This window comes from Polyodon spathula, chromosome 6, assembly GCF_017654505.1.
Source record: "Polyodon spathula isolate WHYD16114869_AA chromosome 6, ASM1765450v1, whole genome shotgun sequence".
Taxonomy (NCBI): Eukaryota; Metazoa; Chordata; class Actinopteri; order Acipenseriformes; family Polyodontidae; genus Polyodon; species Polyodon spathula.
The window spans coordinates 2,066,668-2,085,490 of record NC_054539.1 but is presented as its reverse complement, the minus strand read 5'-3'; the positions used below and the strand labels follow the sequence as shown (position 1 = coordinate 2,085,490).

At 36.3% G+C, this 18,823-nt stretch overlaps 1 protein-coding gene across 2 annotated transcripts in view; it reads left to right on the top strand.

The window, feature by feature from the left end:
* The window catches only part of LOC121316680 (S1 RNA-binding domain-containing protein 1-like), a 96,795-nt gene that overhangs the window by 40,664 nt on the left and 37,308 nt on the right, over positions 1-18,823 (top strand). For both annotated transcript variants that reach the window (XM_041251736.1, XM_041251735.1), the window contains exon 16: positions 11,174-11,256. In XM_041251736.1, coding sequence (XP_041107670.1) covers positions 11,174-11,256 — 83 coding nt within the window. The remainder of the gene's footprint in view (positions 1-11,173; positions 11,257-18,823) is intronic.

The following is an 18,823-nucleotide window of genomic DNA, read 5'->3' as shown; positions in this document are numbered from 1 at the left end:
GTAAAAAAATGAATAAAAAAGTGGAATGTTTTAGAGAATTAATTGTATTATAAATGTTACTATGTATTAATAGATAATACATATTATTTATATTTGAAAAAGCAAATAAATCTTATGGATTGGAAAGCTTTACCCATTATCACTAGTTCTGGTTTAGTGAGGCTTTGGCCAGAAGAGCGGAATCGCTTCCATTTCATTTGGTGATTTTCTTTCTATATGTTGAATGTCCACACCAGTCCTGCACTGCCATCCATCATTTAAAGTGTATTTTAAAATGTGTTAACATATATAGTCATTGATTGGTTTGGCATACCAACTCCTGCCCTAATCTGTGCTGATGCTCAAGTTTCAGATGAAAATTGTCTGGGAGGCCACTATAGGTTTCCTATAGTAATATCCTATAGTGTAACGAAGCACAGTGAAAGCATGGTAAAGCACAGAGTATGGTAAAGTATATTTATATTAAAAAAACAAAAAAAACTTTTAGCATAGTATAACCATGGGGGAAAAGCATGGTAAAAGTGCAAACAATATATAAGGGGTGGGGTGTGGGCAGCCTGAAACACTAGTAAGCACGTAGAAAGCTATAAAGTGTATGTCAATGGCTCAGATCCCTTCCCAACCTTCCCCCACCCATTCTCCAGCTAATGAAAAGCAGCCATGGGCCACACAAACCTCCCAGCCAGTCTGCGCAGCTGTGTATATGCACAGAGCACCATCTCTCACAGGATTCAGTAACATGAGAGGTGCCTCGTATTTTATTAGCAGAATCAAAAGAACAAAACACCTTGCTAAATGGCACATTTTGGAGTAAAGTGCATGGTGCATTAGCAGGATTTGATATCGCTTGTTCTCCCGAGCACTGTATTCTGTCAGAGAGAGCCCTGGTTCTGTTTATTACCCTCGTAATGCGTGTTGTTTCACGGTGTTCTGCTTATTAAATAGGTGATTTATTTCAGACTCGCTCTTGGCAGTGGGTTTTCGTGCCATGGCAGAGTCGGTGGATGTTATTCTAAATAGAAGGAGCCTTTCGAATTTGAAGGCCGTCAGTGATGGAATGAAAAATAATATGAAGCCCCTGAAATTGTATTGAATTGCTGTGGTGCGGAAGGGTTTTATTTCTTTGTTGAATTTGTTAAACACACATTGCTTATTATACCTTTCCCCCATATTGCCACACACTATGGTTTGCTTTCACATACATGTCATCCTATCCGAGAATGCCTGTTGGAATTGAAACTGACTACCTGCAATTAATGCGTTTTTTTTTTGTCATTTACAGTTCAGTTTGTTATAGTGAATGCCAGCCATGTGTGTTTTCAGAAATATCAGTATCCTGTTGCTAGTAACATTCATACTTATTTTATGTATCTACAGTAGGTAATACATGTGATTGCGCTGCTGTAACATGTTGTTGCTACTGTAAGCACTTCCTATAATAATTGATGTTACTGTTAGTATAATAACCCTACATTAGCGAGAGGTGTGTAAAAGGAAAAATCACACAATGGGGTGACTTTCACATACGGTTTGACTGTCATCCCAAATGTGCCAATTTAACTACAGTGCTTATATATGGATCTGTGTAGTTAAAAACATTTGTGCCAATATATAGCTTATTTCAAAGCAACCGTATTTTGGGATTTTTTCTTTATTTAAAATAAATAAAAATAAAAGTTAGAATATGATAGAATAAAATAAGTCCTCCACAGTATTGTCTTTTTTTAAGAACATAGATTTGACATGACTGAGGCTTCTTGATGGATGAATAGATTGTCAGCATTCAATGACCAGGAGATGAGTGAATGATGGCTAGTCAAGAAAGGGCTGCTGAATAGATCACCTTTAAGGAGGGAGTCCTGTGGAACTAAAGGTCACGCAGCACAGCTTTGCCGTGCATTGTCAAATCCCATCTGCCTGTTCCTTCACTGAAGAGCAGTTTACTGTAGTAAGGTAATTCACTTCTGCAAAGTGCCCGGTGCTCCACGTGTCTCCCAGATAACCCCCCTACCCCCCCGGGTGTTTTGTTCTATTGTCAGACATTTAAATCGGCCCAAGGGCTGTGCATCCTATTAGAAAAAATGCACATGAGCAATTCTGGCCTGTCATCATTTCTAATACCTGTACAGATTAAAGAAAGGAGACAGGTCTGTCTTTTTATAATCAAATGCTTATTTAATTTTTTTTGTAACGCAAGACATAGATGTTTTGGAAATCAGGTTCTCAGTTTCACCTGGAGCTATTGGGATTTTTTATCCCCTTAGCATTTCAAAAGGTCATTTTGTAGAACATTTTGTTAACGTGATGAACTTATTGGATGCCCAGTTCAGTTCTGTCTGTACCCCACTCAGAAGCGGATGGGAATATTACTGCTGAAACTTCCTGTGTGTTTTGTTCAGGCTTATCGTAGCAGCAGTTTAGAAAAAGAAAAAAAAAAACAACAACTTGGATAGTGCCATGGCATTCCAATTGCTAGAATCCCATTCTTTCTGTAAAGGCTGTTTCAAACTAACATCACATGCAAAAAACATGTTCAGCTCTTTGGAGAGGAAAAAAAAACTGCTATAACCCATATGAAAGTTGGCTCTTAATTTAGCATGTTGTTTGTATGTGGTGTTTTTTTTTTATTTTTTATTGAGCTGTGTTTGTCCAAATAAAACAAAATTACCATGGCAAATAAACAAAGACATAAAAGGAACTAATACTGGGAACATGAGCTTTATTTTACAGTATGTTCACTGTCTTCAAGAACCATTTCTGGTTCTTGCTGACGAAATTAGTTTAAGAATGGCTCTCAATATGTGTACACAACAGAACGTTATACACACACACACACACACACACCTCTCAGGGAATAGTGGGGGATTCAAAAACGAATCAGAGTCCGATAATTTAAAGGCACTCTTAATTCCAAAGTAAACCCCCCACCTTTCTTCAGTTTTGGAAGTGGGAATTTGGTTGCGGACAGGGCATTCTCGGACAGGATGGCATGGATTTTCCCAAAGTTGCTTGTGGTGGTGGTGTGAAGATTTGTTTTGTCTAATGCATTTCAGTCACAGATATCTGTTTCAACTTCTCTATTTTACTTGACTAGCATCCTTCTCTATTTTTTATTCATGTGCTCTGGTGTGGACATTCCTGCTCAAATCAGTTGAAAAAGTATGATTTTAAAGCTATAGGTGATGTTTTATGGGGTTCTGTATGAATAAAGAAAAAGCATCGCTCTTGTGCACAATAAGGACTTTATTGTGAGTGAAGCAGATGAAATCAGTCACATTCTTGAAACCACTGTCACAATTGATACATGAAGATTCAAACAGTGTTGCAAATCCAAGCCTTTGGAGACATTTATCCTGAAGATAAATGGACTACTGTAATTCAATGTCTCTGCCAAGAAGAATAGAGCACTTCCAGGGCACAGGAAACCAGATCAATGATTCAGAGAGCAGCTTTCCAAGGCGATTTTCTTTTTTTGACAGCCTATATGAGTCCAACCCAGTGATGATGCAATCTTCATAAAAACAGAGGTCTGTCAGTGTAACATTTGGAAATGCTTTTTTTTTTTTCCCCAACCCTATGGTATTAGTGTCTGGACCCTCTTGTTTCCCCAGTTTTGTAAGAACATTTATTTATTCATTCATTCTTTTGCTGTCACCCACCAGGAATGCACATGTTTGTCACAGAGTTTTACCTTTACTGTATCATGGGAACCGCTTATCCCCTGTTGATGAAAGTTGGTATTGGAGAATACATGTATCACTGTAAATAGTTTTTTTTTTTTTGCAGCCTTGTTGGGGGATGTACAGGATATCACAGATTTTATTATTTTCAACTATCATTCAGACAAGAGCATGTTTAGATGCAAGATACATATGTGCTACCTTTCTCTATACACCTCTGGTGGTAAGATGGGACTTCCCTACCACCAGTTCAGTTAAAGAACATACTTGATATAAATGCATCAGTGCTGGCAATGCAGGTTAGGGAACTCCTTGAATCGGTAGATGCCCTTGTAAGGCTAGTGTTATCTTGTCTTTTAACAGGCACAGTTTAGTTATTGCATTTATGTAACGCTTTTTATACAAAAGTATCGCAAAGCACTGTATAGTATAGAAGAACAAACCGCAATACATGTGTATTGTACATCACACACACAACTGCCATAATCGGACTATTTAAATAACATATTTAAATAGCAGTGTGCACACAATACAAAAGCAGCAATTTTAAAGTTACATTAAAACCCACTAAAATGATAAAGCCATTTTATAAAAGTGCGTTTTTATTCTTAACTTGAAAACTGTAATGTTCCCAGCTTCCCTGACAAGCTAAGATCTACAAGAAGAAGCCCTACCTCCTGTGTTGCTTTGGTTGACCCTAGGAATAACCAGCAACCCCACGCTAGGGTTGGGACGGTATAATATCTTCACGGTATGAGAACTGTTTAGAAAAAAAAAAAAAACAAAAAAAAAAAACAGTTGTAACCTTAATATCACGGTATACAGTACATCATGTAATTATAAAATGAAGAAAGACTAATGTAAATTACTGTAATTCAAAAATAAAACCAACAAATTGCACTTGCTTACATGGAATGATTTAATCCTTTGGTATTTAATATTTTACTATGCCAAATAACTTGGTACATTTCTTTTTTATAAAGACAATCGAAATTAAAAATAAATAAGTAAATAAAATACTACAACAGTATTAAGATCTATTATTTGCTCAAAATGACGTGTTGTTTTAGTTTGTTAAAATATTTTAACATGTAAAATTAAATAAACAAATAAATACTTTGTTTAGTTGATGGTAAATAGAATTGGGAAATGTCTGGTCTTATTACTTAAAACACAAACATGTACCCGTACAGTTATTATTTAAGAGCAGAGATGAGTCGTTTATTTTTTCAACCGGATAAATAAAATATGTACAGCAAAAAAAAAAGTATTTTAATACTGAAGCGTGTTATTGAATTTATAACTACACGTCACGACATTGCACAAGTAAGATGATTATTACACATGTAAGAGTTTGTAAAAAAAAAAAAAAGATTTCTAAGAAAATCCTAACAAAATTGGAGTACTGTTAGAACTTGTTTAAACAAAACTATATTGATAATAAGTAGGCTATCCTGCTGCAGTCGCGGGTCTGCTAATTCTAATTGAGACATTGGTTGTGTTCTTATAGCGCAGATTTCTGCAGTTCTGCACAGCGCTGCACAGAATCACAGAGATGCACTGTCGACGTCACTCAACACCCACAGAAATCTGTGCAGATTCTGCAGAGCCCAGCGCAGCTTTGAAATGTTACTGCGGGAGGCTGGCTGCGGCTGTGAACCAAAGGGACGAGGCAAAGATCACGAGTCACCTGCTAATCATAATGCAAATAACCACTAAAACTACTGCTGCCACCTTGTTAATGGAGGCGAACGACATTTTATCATTATACAATGAAGCCGTGAACAGCCTTGTCAACGCTATATTAAATAAATAACTTAAACAAACAATGTACTAAATCCATCATAAGTGATGTATAAAAGTTAATGTTTGTTTATTTATTACATTAAACTGACTGTTGATAATGCAGACAAATGTAGTTATAGCACATTGAAAATGTGTGCTATGCTGCAAGGTTTGGAGAAGGCGTTTCTCTAAAAGCTGCGTGTGACGTCAGAAAGACAGCACTCAAGAGCAAACGGCGCAGCAAGCACTGGGTAACAGAACTCAGCAATTGAAACATGTATTCTGTGTCTTTGACAGTTTTTTTTTAAATAGTTTTGTAGGAATATGTTGAACTAACTGTCAGTTCCTGCAAGGTAATTGGGGGAAAAAAAGTCCCTATAGTAGCCTTAAAAGGTGTAGTTGGTAAAAAGGTGCTGAAGTCCTGCTTAATAGAAGTCTAGTATTTTATTTTTAAAGAAATGTGAGAAATCATTGCAGCTGTGATAGGAGCCAATGTCAAGGGTAGGACTATTAGGGGCAGGATTCATTCATTTATCTAGCGTAGCAAAAACAAACCTAGGATTATTTTTATTTGTTTTAATTAAATTATAATATGATGATCTAGTCATCTCCAGAGCCCTCCTATATTAACCAGGTGGCCCTCCCATGCGATGTAAAGAACGTTCAGATTCCCTCCATCTCTGGTCTAGGTTACGACCCCCAGATTTCATCTTGTGAATTGTAGCATTAAACCACCATTTTTTTTTTTTTCCGGGTTTTGATTAGCGCTACAGCATCTAAGATACCAGTCAAGGTGGTGTTGTAAGTATTAACCAGATCATCTACTGATGAGGACTCAGGGAGTGGTAATGAGATCAATACATCAGAAAGCTTAACAGCAGTTGAAGAATTAATTACCCGGGATTTAAATGTACGGTCCACAGTCTTTGTAGATACTGGTAGATTCACCTCAAAGAATGGCAAGATGATCAGAAATAGCAAAATCTTGGGTCATGACGTTCTTAACAGCTAAACCACGAGAAATGACCAGATCTAAAGCATGGCCACGATTATGCGTAGGACCTTTGACATGCAAGATATAATCTAAGGAATGCAGTAGCCTAAAAAATTCCAAGGAGTTAGAATCTGAATCAATATCAACATGAGGGTTAAAATCGCCAAATAAAAGTATGTGTCTTTGCCGGTTACCTGCACTTTACATTCGCAAAGTCATACTATGTGTACATTGGGTATATTTGGGGGAATTTTTTTTTCCTGTTCTGCTGCCAGTGTGGGCTCCAGGAAGTCCAGTGTGAAATCTCTGTTCATGGCACAGTGTATTGAGCCCTGTCAGTCGCTTATTAACTGCCTGCAAATCTCCCAGTGCAGGAGGCAGCTCAGCCTAAACCTCTCCATGTTCTGACAGGTAAATTAGCTCAGGTTTGTTAAACCCTCTGTCTCTGCATGCCACCGATGCATTAACTGTGGGGCAGGCTACATGGGAAACAATTACCTTATCTCCAGTAAAATAGCCCCTTTCATATACAAAATAAACTTAGCAGAAATCGTTACACACTCCCAACCTGAAGTAATTAAGAACATCACTGCATTCCTCTGTGAATAAAATAAAACACCATTATTGTCTGTTACATTACCTACTTTTTCCACTTAGTTTGCAGACAGTGGAGTCAATTGATCTGAATGGTAGATTATCTAAATACCATTGTCAATAAAGTCATTAATGTAGGACCTGGGTTTTTAGACATTAAGAAGGGAATGCACGCTGAAGTGACTTGCGTCATGTACGGTTGGATGCATCTTGCCGTGGTACACAGTGCAGCAGGGCCCTATCTTAATGTGGTATTTAGGTACGCTGCGTTTTAGATACACTGAATAGACCCCAGCATTCACCTGCTGTCCTCAAAGCTGTTAGACTGCTGAATTAGTCAAGTAAGATGCCCAGTATTATTGCTTGCGAGTATGCAAAATGTCAACAGAGCGGGGATGTTTCTAGGTCCACTGAGGTATACCCGAATCCACAGGATAATTCTTGCCTTTAACGACATCATTTCAATCCCAGGTGGCGACACCCAGTTTCCCTATGTGATTAATTAACCCTCGTTAAAGCCAGTGTGTTGTGGCTTGTATGTGGAAGTGCTAGTGACAGTGGTACAACGCTTTTTCTTCAGGCGTATGAAAAGTGTAAAATGTCACACACTGGTGTCCAGTCTGTGGGCCTAAGGGTTGTGATTTGGTACAAGAGGGGGTCATTTAATTTGCTTCTGCTACAAGCAAAGACTGCCCCTTGGGGAGTAGAGAGCCTGCTTACAGATGAATATCTTCAAAAGGGCTATAAGAACTTAGATCAACAGTCTGGTTTGTTGAGCCAATGAACAAATTAGCTCCGGGTTGACAAATACTTTGGTGCTGTGATATCATTTGCACATTGGAGGTGGCTGTTTAGGAAGTACTTTGTAGTTTCTTGTCTTCCTTATGCCCAGGGAGAAGAGTCTTAAAGACAACATTGTGTTAGTTTGTGTGTTCATTTTTAATTATATATTTTTATATGTCTTAAGTTCTTTATCCTATCTATTTTAGTATTAAGTTACATGTGCTTGTGGTTTAGCATCAGTAGATTTAGCAGAATAAAGTAAAAGACAGATTTAAGGCTTTAATGAACACCTATTATTGGGGCTTGACTTATGTATGTTTTTTTTTTCTTTTTGTGCTGACACTTTGCAGGAATTTCAGTGTTTAAATCGGCCAATCAATCAATTTTTATTTGTGTGTAGTGCCTTTTAACAAGTGCTGCCTCAAAGCGCTTTACATGAAGCAAAAAACAAAAGAAAAAACATAGTAATAACAGTAATTGTAATAACAAGAATACCCATAAAATAGTCCAATTAAATAAAACAGTCAAATGCTAAAAAGTAAAAATAGTAAAATATATCGTATAGAGAGGAGAGAATATCATTTTAGATAACTGGATGCACCAGACTATAAAAATGTGTTTTTAATCAAGATTTAAAAACAACCACCAATGTTCCGTTACAGTACTGGGCAGATCATTCCATAACAATACCATAAAATCTATCCTAAGTCGGACAGGATGCCAGTATAGAGATGCCAGCACAGGAGTGATATGATCTCGTCTCTTAGTCCCAGTTAAAACTCCTGAAGCAGCATTTTGTACAAGTTGCAGATGAGATATCACATTGCTACCAATGCCAATTAAAAAAAAAAAAAAAAACATTACAATAATCAATTCTTGATGATATAAAAGCATGCATCAATGGCTCAGCATCCTGTCTGCGGTGGGGGGGGGGATTGCCTCTCAATCTTAAATACCTCTCAATCTTGTGTACCTCAAATGAGAGGTCTGGATCAAAAAGATACCTATGGGAATTTTTTTCTGCACTAAAATGAGTACTGAAAATAATATGTAATAGTCTTTATTTTTCAAAGTGCCTAAATGCACACATCTCAAAGCACTGTACAAACAAAAAAACTAGAGAACCATATATACATACAGCATATTAAAAGTATACATAACATAAAAAGAAATGACACAAATCAAAAAGCAAATCATGATAAATGCCTGAGTGTAAAAGTGTGTCTTATATCTGTTTTTTAAAAGCATCAATGTTCTTAGCATTCCTGATAGATTTGAGGAATGTCGTTCCAAAAAGCCCTATTTGCCCGTGGAGCGATGGCCACAAAGACCGTCAAGTACAAAATCAGACATTCTATTGTTTCTGAGGTCCCAATATCATTAATTATGTTTTGTCTGAATTTAGCATTAAGACATTTTGAAACATCCAATTTTTTTTATTTTATTTTTTTTCAATTTGGAATCGACAGGTTTTTTTTTTTATTGTTTTTTTTTTTACCCTGTTTTCTCCCCAGTTTGAAATGCCCCATTTTGATCGTGGCTCACCACTACCTGATGAAAGAGAGCTGTTAATAATATTTAAAACTGTGGTATTTATTTTTGGATATACTGTACTTCTTTTTAAATTGTAGTAGGAATGGGATCTAATGTACATGTTGTGGGTTTTGTATTTTTAACTGACACCCAGTTCACCCGTCAATAAAACATACTCTATGGTTTGATTGGATTCAGACAGACCACAAATCTTTTCATCATTGTTTTTGTCAGTTGACTCAATGTCTTGATTTGGTATATATTTGCTCGTCTGATTTCTAATGTCCGACACTTTTTTATTGAAGTGATTTCATACTCCTAAAAATAACTGGATGTGTTATTTTGTTATACATTTAAGCTGTACATTTTCATGTTAGTCGTTTAGGACGGTCAATGCAGTTTTAATCTCAAAGAATTTAACATAACATAACATTTTAAACGTCCAGCTCAAGTGTTAAACCATAACATTAGAGTTAAATAAATAAAAAAAGTTAAAAAGTTAAAAAAAAAAAAAACACACATTTAATGTTATTCAATATTCATATAGTTCTTCATGCTAACAGATTTCTTTTAAAAGATTCCTGTATTTGTAAATTTTAAATCGTTTTTTTTTTTTTTTTTTTTTTTTTTTTTTTTTTTAAATGCAAAATGCCCTGTATGTGTTCTCGCTACACTTCTGCATTTGTTGGAAGAAATGCACGACTTTTGTTGAATTGCTTTCTGATTTTTGTTTTAAATTAGAACCCTAGTTTTGTTTTCAAAAGCATAACATGTTTTTGGACTTGTTTGACCACTTATTGGTCTGGATTTTGAAATAATTTTACATAGCATTTTTAATTTTAATTGTATTTTATTTGAATTAGTTTAACAGCAGTTTTCCATGAACAGTAATTTTCAGTTAACATCAGTAAGTACTTTAGCCTAGTAATTAGAAAATACTTTTCTAAAAAGTTTGAAAACCACTGCTCTATTCGAAGAGTTATTACACCGATCTGATAAAGTGAGGCTAGGGACTTGCTGTACTGGGGCTTTAACAGGCAATATTTTATGTTCCATGCTTTGAATGAACTTAAGCAAATTAATCAGCAGCAGCACCATTAAAGCAATATGTTTTGTTTTGCATGTTACTTCTTGTTATCAATAAGCAATGTCTGATTGCATCTGTCATTTTAGACTTAACTCACAGTGCCATCCTATGGGCAGATGCTGCAATTGTGGTTTCTTTGAAAGTAGAACACATGTCTGCAGGTGATTGCATGGGGATGGCCAATTGTTTATTTAGTTTACCACTAGTTATGTACTGTATATATAAATGGGATTATAGGTTCCTTTACAGTAAGTTTGCTGGCTAATTTATTGTTTTTATTTTTACATTTTGCTTTCTACATTAAACTGTTTCAGATAGAAGTGACCTAAATACATTGTTCATAAATAATCAAAGGGCTTGCTCCACGCCAAAGAACACTTGGAATCTCAGTTCACAACATGCACTCTGGTGCTTTGGCCAAAAAGAAATATTACATGTTATAAGAAGACGACCAGCACTCAATCACTTTACTTATTTCTTAATTATAAATATATTTTTTTTAAACTGCAGACATGCAAGCACAGATGTGTTGCGGATAGATTCCTTCCTCAGTGTGCTCGTAACCAAACAAAAAGTATGTTTTATATAGATATCCTAATCTATATATGAATGAATAAATAACTGATCTTTGAAAGAGTTACTTTATCCATATACCTATACATGAATGCCAGTAGACAATATCATGCTGACACTGATGAGTTGTCTTTTTGTTTTCAGTTTCCATTGGACGTCGAGTACAAGACCCATTAGCTGAGCTGGTGAAAATTGACCCAAAACACATTGGAATAGGAACCTACCAGGTATAAGGGTGCATGTCCATTCCATATAGGTACCAGTAACCTTGTGCTTGAACACCTCGCCATCAAGCTACTTTAATGTAGTCTCACAATAAAACTGGAATGGAGATGAGGGAGATGCCAAGCAGTATTTTCAATGGTTGTGTTTTTACACTGAATGATACTATGTTTTTTCAAATGGCAGCAGCCTGGTTTATGGTCTGTTAATAACCTTCACATCTCTCCTGAAATCTGATCTTCACACCTGTGTTTTTTTCACATCCTTCCAGCACTAGGCTGCAGTACTTTGTGCATGGTCCTGACTTTTGTTAGAGAGGGTATCATCCTTTTGTTTGAATGCCGTTTGTACTGACCTTTATTTACACAAGGTTCTTAAACAAATTAAATAAACTGCTGGAGACATCTGGCTTTATTTTGTTCACACAAACTGACAGGCCTTTAGACTTTGGCATTTATCTTTTAATTTGTTGAGGGTTCAGGCTTTTGTTTTCAGATATTTTATTTATCTTTGAAAGTGCTCTATATTTATTTATTTATTTGTTTGTTTGTTTGTTACAGCTCGCAGATTTTGCAAACCCGCTGTAGAATCAGAAAGCAAAAGGAACTTTGGTTTTGTGTTTTAAATGAAAATACTGTCGTATTTACAAAGCTATTCTAAAGTCATCCATATATTGTTGTTTTTGTACTATACTGATGCTAATGCTGTTTTAAACAACTACAAGTTTATTTATTAAACATGTTATCATACGAGCAAGTTCAATTTTTAAAAGCTACTACAGTAAGCTATCAATAGCAATTTTATATTGGGTTTATTCGAATATTGTGCTCCATGTTTTAATACAATCTTGATTAGTCAGTTTATAAACTCACAGTAAAACCAGGAACGGATCAAACTGCTATACAATGGGAGCCTTATTTCCATCTCTACACTGCATTATATATGCAATAAACAGATTTGTTAATGGAGAAATGAAGAATACATTGTTTCTAGGCAATGTGTGTGTTCATTAACATTAGTCTACTTGACTTTGTTCCTGATACTTTTTTTTTGTTTTTATTTATTTTATTTTTTTTGTCGTAATTTTATGATGGGAGTATTTTTGAAGGTAAGGATGGTTTTCTTTTTCTTGATAAACCTGTTTAAAAATCCTGTCTTTCAACAGCCACTAAGTACGTTTTAAGAAATGTAAAGTAAAAATAAATATGGCTGTTGATTCTATTTGTGCTCGGACCGATATGTATGTTTACTTTGGTGAGTTTGCTATCGTAATGTACACTCCTTGCTCATGTCAAATCCCTACAACATAAGGACAGTGTTACAGCAGGTGCATTTAATACTAACAAAAAAATACATGTATTTAAAAAACCTGTATCCAGAGTAGGCTCAAAAAAGGTGGTCAATCCACCTTCTCTACAAATACACACATGTGGCACACTGCCTCTGAGGCTGCAATAGCAAATAAAATTAAATATATCATTATTACAATTATTATTAAGTCACTGAAAAGAAAATACAGCCCTTTTCAGGTGTGGGTTAGCAGGTTACCAAAACTCCAGTGTTTACTGTGGATTCTAGTTTGCATAATGTACCGTGAATTATATGAAAATAAATAAATTGCTACTCCAAACAGAAATGAAATAGGCCCTAATCCAGTGTTCACAGTGTTTTGCTTTTTTAACTGCAAGTCATAAGTAAGTCATTTCCCTCGTGATATTAATTCAATTACCGTTCCCAGTGGCAGCACATGTTGACAGTGTTAGGCATAGTTTAATATTTTCCTGCAGAATACTGTCTTCAACTTTTAAGTCAAAATGAATTTATATTTACTGAACAAGTTGCCGTATTACCACTATAGTGATTTGGGATAAAATAAATAATAATAATAAAAAAAGCACTCCTAGCTTTTTAGTTTTGTTATACAGATTTATTTGTTTTTCTGAAACAATTTTAAAAGCTGTATGGACAGCATTCTATGTGTGTTTCTCCTTTCATCAGCGTGGTGCTAATGAACCATTTGTAGGAAAATGCTTTGTGAATTTTACGTCTGTGTGATTTAACTAGCTCTTGTTAATTGCTAAAATAACAAAAAAACCATGGCCAGCCTAGATAACCATTGTGGAGCAGGAGGGGAAAACTGCTAAATTACTGTGGTAAACCTTTATAAAGCAACCCCTTTTGGGTTCAGAGTGTAACTGATAGTTTTCAGTTCAAAATCCAGAGATTTTTCTTTTCTTTTCTTCACAAATACAAAATCCAGGCAAACACTAAGGTCATTCTTCCCACTGAGAGTTCTCAACTGTGATGTAGATCCAGCACATAATGTAAATTACGTCAGCAATTGTCATAACTCCAGTAATAACAAAAATTATATATATATATATATATATATATATATATATATATATATATATATATATATATATATATATATATATATATTTTTTTTTTTTTTTTTGTATGAAAATTCAATTAATAGCTAGTTGAGGCACCTTTTAGCAATTCTAACCTCTTTTTAACGATTAGTGATTGTTGACCATTCTTCAACGCAAAATTGTTCCAGTTCTTTCAAATTCTGAGAACTTCTCTTGTCACAGCCTTCTTCAACTCATACCAAAGATTCTCAATCGGATTTAGATCGGGGCTTTGACTGGGCCATTCCAGAACCTTGATTTTATTCTTCTTTAACCATTCTGAAGTAGATTTTAATGTGTGCTTTTACTGTTGTCATGTTGGAAAGTCCAGTCACAATTTAGCAGGGGGTTTCAAATGATTGGCCAGTGTCTTTTGGTATGCTATGGAATCCATTTTACCATATATTGGTTACTAAATTTCTTGTGCCACTAGAGGAAAAACAGCCCCATGGAAGGATATTACCACTTCCATGCTTGACAGTAGGTATGGTATTCTTTTCTTTGTACACCTCACCACACTTTATCCAAACGTAACGACTATCAGTGTGACCAAATAGATAATTTTTGTTTCGTCATTCCACAAAACCTTTGACCAGAACTCATATCCATAATTCAAATGCTGTTTTGCAAACTTTAAGCAATTTGTCCTTGTGATGTTTTCCTAAGAGTGGCTTTTTCCTTGGCCTGCAACCATTGAAACCTTCACCATGCAATAGTCGACCTGTGGTTGAAATGGAAACCCCAGTCCCACTTGCAGCCAGTTCACTTTGAATATCTTGGACAGTCAATCTCAGATTGTTATTAACGTTCCTCACAATTCTTTTACTTGTTCTTGGTGAAAGAACATTTATTCTTCTAGACTCAAGGGAGCATTGTGACAGTACCATGAGTCTTGTACTTCTTGATAATAGAAACAATATTTGAATTTGGGATACTCAGATGCTTGGAAATCTTCTTGTGTCCTTCTCCAGCTTTATGACAGTAAATAGATTCTGCCTAAGGTCTTCAGATAGCTCTTTACTTTTTCCCAGATCAAGATTTATTGGTAATGACCAGTCATCCTATGCCTAACCTTTTTATACTCTGAGAATGTTCACCTACAATCCAGCGTTTTCTAGACTTTTCTAGAATTAGGTTCTGCTTTATCATATTGAAATTTCTAGCACCTTGTAGACAATACTATCATAGCATCAAAGGGTATGAATAATTTTGAATTGGCAATTTTGGAGTATTGCAAAAAAAATTGCTGAAATAGTTGTATGACATCTATCAAACAGGCAAAGAATGAAACACAAAAGAAGAGACAGCTTCTCCGGTATTTGAGTAAACTGTTGGTCTATATGTGTTTGAGGTAGTACTGGGCAAGCTCGTACAGTGAAGTTGCTGTCTGAAGGGACGTTATGCCAAGGACCTAGCAAGCAGAAACAATACTTTTGAAGGGAAGCGTTCAGCTATAAAAGGCCACCAAGGAGTGTGAGCAGTGATTGACGTGCGTTCTGGAGAAGCAGTTCAGTATGCGGCTGAGCTAAAGCCTGTCCTCTTGTATAGACAAAGCAACCCCCCCTTGCCATCACAGGGACCATTTTATAGGAAGTCTAACTCAAACCAGATGTTTTGCTTAGACCTAGAATCTAGCTTATGCCAAGCTTCTCGAGAGGTCATAGTTCTGGGCTGTGGGCCCTGCTAGAATTCTTTCACAAATTGATGTCGGGTGAGGTTTTAATCATAATGGAAGGAATAATGTGCTAGTAAAATCCAGTTATTAAAAACACAGTATTCTTACGTTGGACTTCAAATGGCTACATATTTCTTCCCCATAAACAAGGAATGCAGATGAATGTACTAAATAATGGCTTTGGACATTAAGACATAGTATACAAGTATCTAGGAACTGTTTACTCTTTCAAATTCCAAACCCTCTAATACAAAGGTAATCTAATCTGGGGTGGAAATATATTCTGTTTTATTTTGTTTATGTGTTTTTTTTTTTTTTTTTTACTTTTCAGGTGATAACAGGTCTTCTTGGTTCTGAAATATCCGAGTCAAAGTTTTTACTTTGAATCCTGTTGTATGCATACTATATTTTTAAATGTAATAGCAATCCTCTTTACTTTTCGTTATTGATATTTCTTTAAGGTCTGCAAGAAATTCTGCCACAAAAATATCTGCCTTCTAACAGAGCCAGTTAAATGTACAAAAAATAAATTAAAAAAAATAAGTTAGTTGCTGCCAGTCAGTAATGATCCTCAACTGGTTATCAGCTGAAGTTAAAGTAAAGTGTCCCACGTACTAATTGTTCAGATCGTTGTTTTTTGTACGGTACGCCACCCACAAGGTCCTGCAGTGGAGTGGTTTCTTTCTAAGCTGTTTCTCTTAGAGACTTTCAGTTATATCAGGCAAGCCCTTCCAAGAACAGCGTTTACATCATTGGTACAAATTAGAAAATCTGCATTGCATGCAAATCAACGTAGGTACGTGACGTCATTTACTAGACCTGTAGAAGTTGTGTGTGCAACTACTCAGCAACAATCCTGGGAAAGCAGAAGGATCTTACTGATTTCACAAGGGGCCCGTAACTCCATTGATCAAAAGGTTCTCCCAGGCAATTCTGGAAAGGCACCGTTTGGACAAGACCCCTGTTTCTACTTGAATAACACCGTGTAACAATTTTTTTTTTTTTTTTTTTTTTTGTTCCTGGGTAGTAAGTGTTATTTCCTAATTGCTTATGCCTCAAAAGTATAGAAAATGACTATTATTCCCCACAAACTTTGCAGTAAATACAGTATAATCATAAATCTCGAAAAATTACTCACTTCGAAATCTTTTATAGTCATTTTTGTATTACTTTAGTATAAATACATGTTAATTTGGATTCATATGTTGTTTTTTTCTGACTTTATGTGAACGAAAAGACACACATTTGCCCGTTTTCCCATTGGAAATAGTGATATTTTGAAATATCACTGTCCTGGTCACAAAAGCAAAGTTTGTGGGGAATAATAGCCATTTTCTGTACTTTTGAGGCATAAGCAATTAGGAAATAACCCTTACTACCCAGGAACAAAAATTGTGTTACATAGTGTTATCAGTGCCAGCTAAAATAAATAATTATGCTGCTAACTGAGTGACAAACACACAGGATTTCCAAAAGAACGAAGCTTTATAATGCTCCTTTTAGCAGTTAGACCTTTCCTTGAAAATGAATGTCCCCTGATACTATACAACTCCACCCCCCCCCACTCCCACTGCTTGAAGCAGGATTATCAGTACTGAGATGAGAGTGCTTAAATTACCTTAATACTCACATACACAATTGCAGATTGTATACAGTAAACTGTTTTGATAATATCTTTGACATTTTAGTTAACCTCACAAAAATGATTTGATTCAAAGTCTAACCTAAACTTGTGTGAACAAAAAGTAAATCAACATTGTAATCTAATCCATTGCATTTATTTGTAAACTTTGAAACCTGAACCACCATCTAAGAGACAACGGTTCTAAATATTATCTTGCAGCTCCCTTACTAGCGTCTTTCAAATTTGATAAAAACACAGTGGAAAAAGGCTCAAAATCATGTATAATCATTATTATTATTATTATTATTATTATTATTATTATTATTATTATTATTATTATTATTATTATTATTATTTATTTCTTAGCAGATGCCCTTATCCAGGGCAACTTACAGTTGTATACAAAAAATACATATCAAGAATTACAGCACAATTAAGAGCAAGATACAAAATACGACTTCAGTCCTAATAAGAGCAAATACAAAACACAGTACGATATGATATCGGGGCAGTTCAAGAGCAGATAACAGTGTTAATAATTACACCAGGGTTAGATACGAGTGCAAGTGAAATACAAAGTACTACAGATTGGGTTCAGTGCAGGATTAAATACAGTAAAATAGGGAGCAGATCAGTGCAAGTTAAAGTGCATTAAAGGCAGAGTGCTATATTGTCCAGAAGGGGAGAGTTGAGTTTCACAGGTGTTGTCTGAAGAGGTGTGTCTAGAGGAGGTGCTGGAAGGTGGTCAGGGACTGGGCAGTCCTGACATCTATAAGAAGGTCGTTTCACAACTGCGGGGCGAGGGTGGAGAAGGAGCGGGCTCTGGAGGCAGGGGAGTGTAAAGGAGGTACAGCCAGTCTTGTAGTGCAGGCAGAGCGGAGAGGTCGAGTGGGGGTCTAAGAAGAGATGAGGGTTGTAGGTAGCTGGATGCAGTCTGGTCAAGGCATCGGTAGGCGTGAACAAGAGTCTTGAACTGGATGCGAGTGGTGATCGGGAGCCAGTGGAGTGAGCAGAGCATTGGAGTAGTGTGGGAGAAGTGAGGCAGAGATCACACCAGATGAGCAGTGGAGTTCTGGATGAGCTGGAGCAGATGGGTGGCAGTCACAGGGAGGCAGGCCAGGAGGGAGTTGCACTAGTCTAGGCGGGACAGTTCCAGGGCTTGGACAAGGAGTTGCGTGGAGTAGTTGGTGAGAAAGGGTCGGATTCTTCATATGTTTCTTAGGAAACATACGAAGAGTGGAAATGTACTGGGCAAAGTCGAGATAGTTTCTGGGGGTTGTTAGTGGAGGATTGGATAATAGGAGTGTTTAGCAGAGGAGAGAGAGAAGGAGAGGAGGGAGTGGCAGAGGTCTAGGGCAGCAGGGAGTTTGGTTCTTTTCCATTTCTTTGTAAATACCCAATAACAGTGGCATATCCAAAGACTGCATCATTTAGACAAAACAGCAAGAAGTAGAAGATATATACACACCCACACCCACATATATATATATATATATATATGACACCTTGGCCTGGGCTTATTGGAAGATGACATGCAATAATAAGCCCTCTCAACTTGAACATGGAAATTTGATATGAAACACTGTTGTACACACTGTGGGCCTAGACCATAGTGACCTACATTTGTATCAGATTGACACCTGTGTATGTCTCTGACATTGGGGGGAGGGGTGGGGTGCGGGGGGTCACTTTACTAACATACGGTACCATGTTAATACAGTAACCTGACATTGAGCTACGTTGCATTGGCTGCCATTCCTTTCCTGTCTCCTGTGGAGTGCTTTCCCTTCATGCATCACATATACACAGTGACATCACGATGTGGCAGGTGCCAGTCTGTAAGCTGCTGTAAACATTTT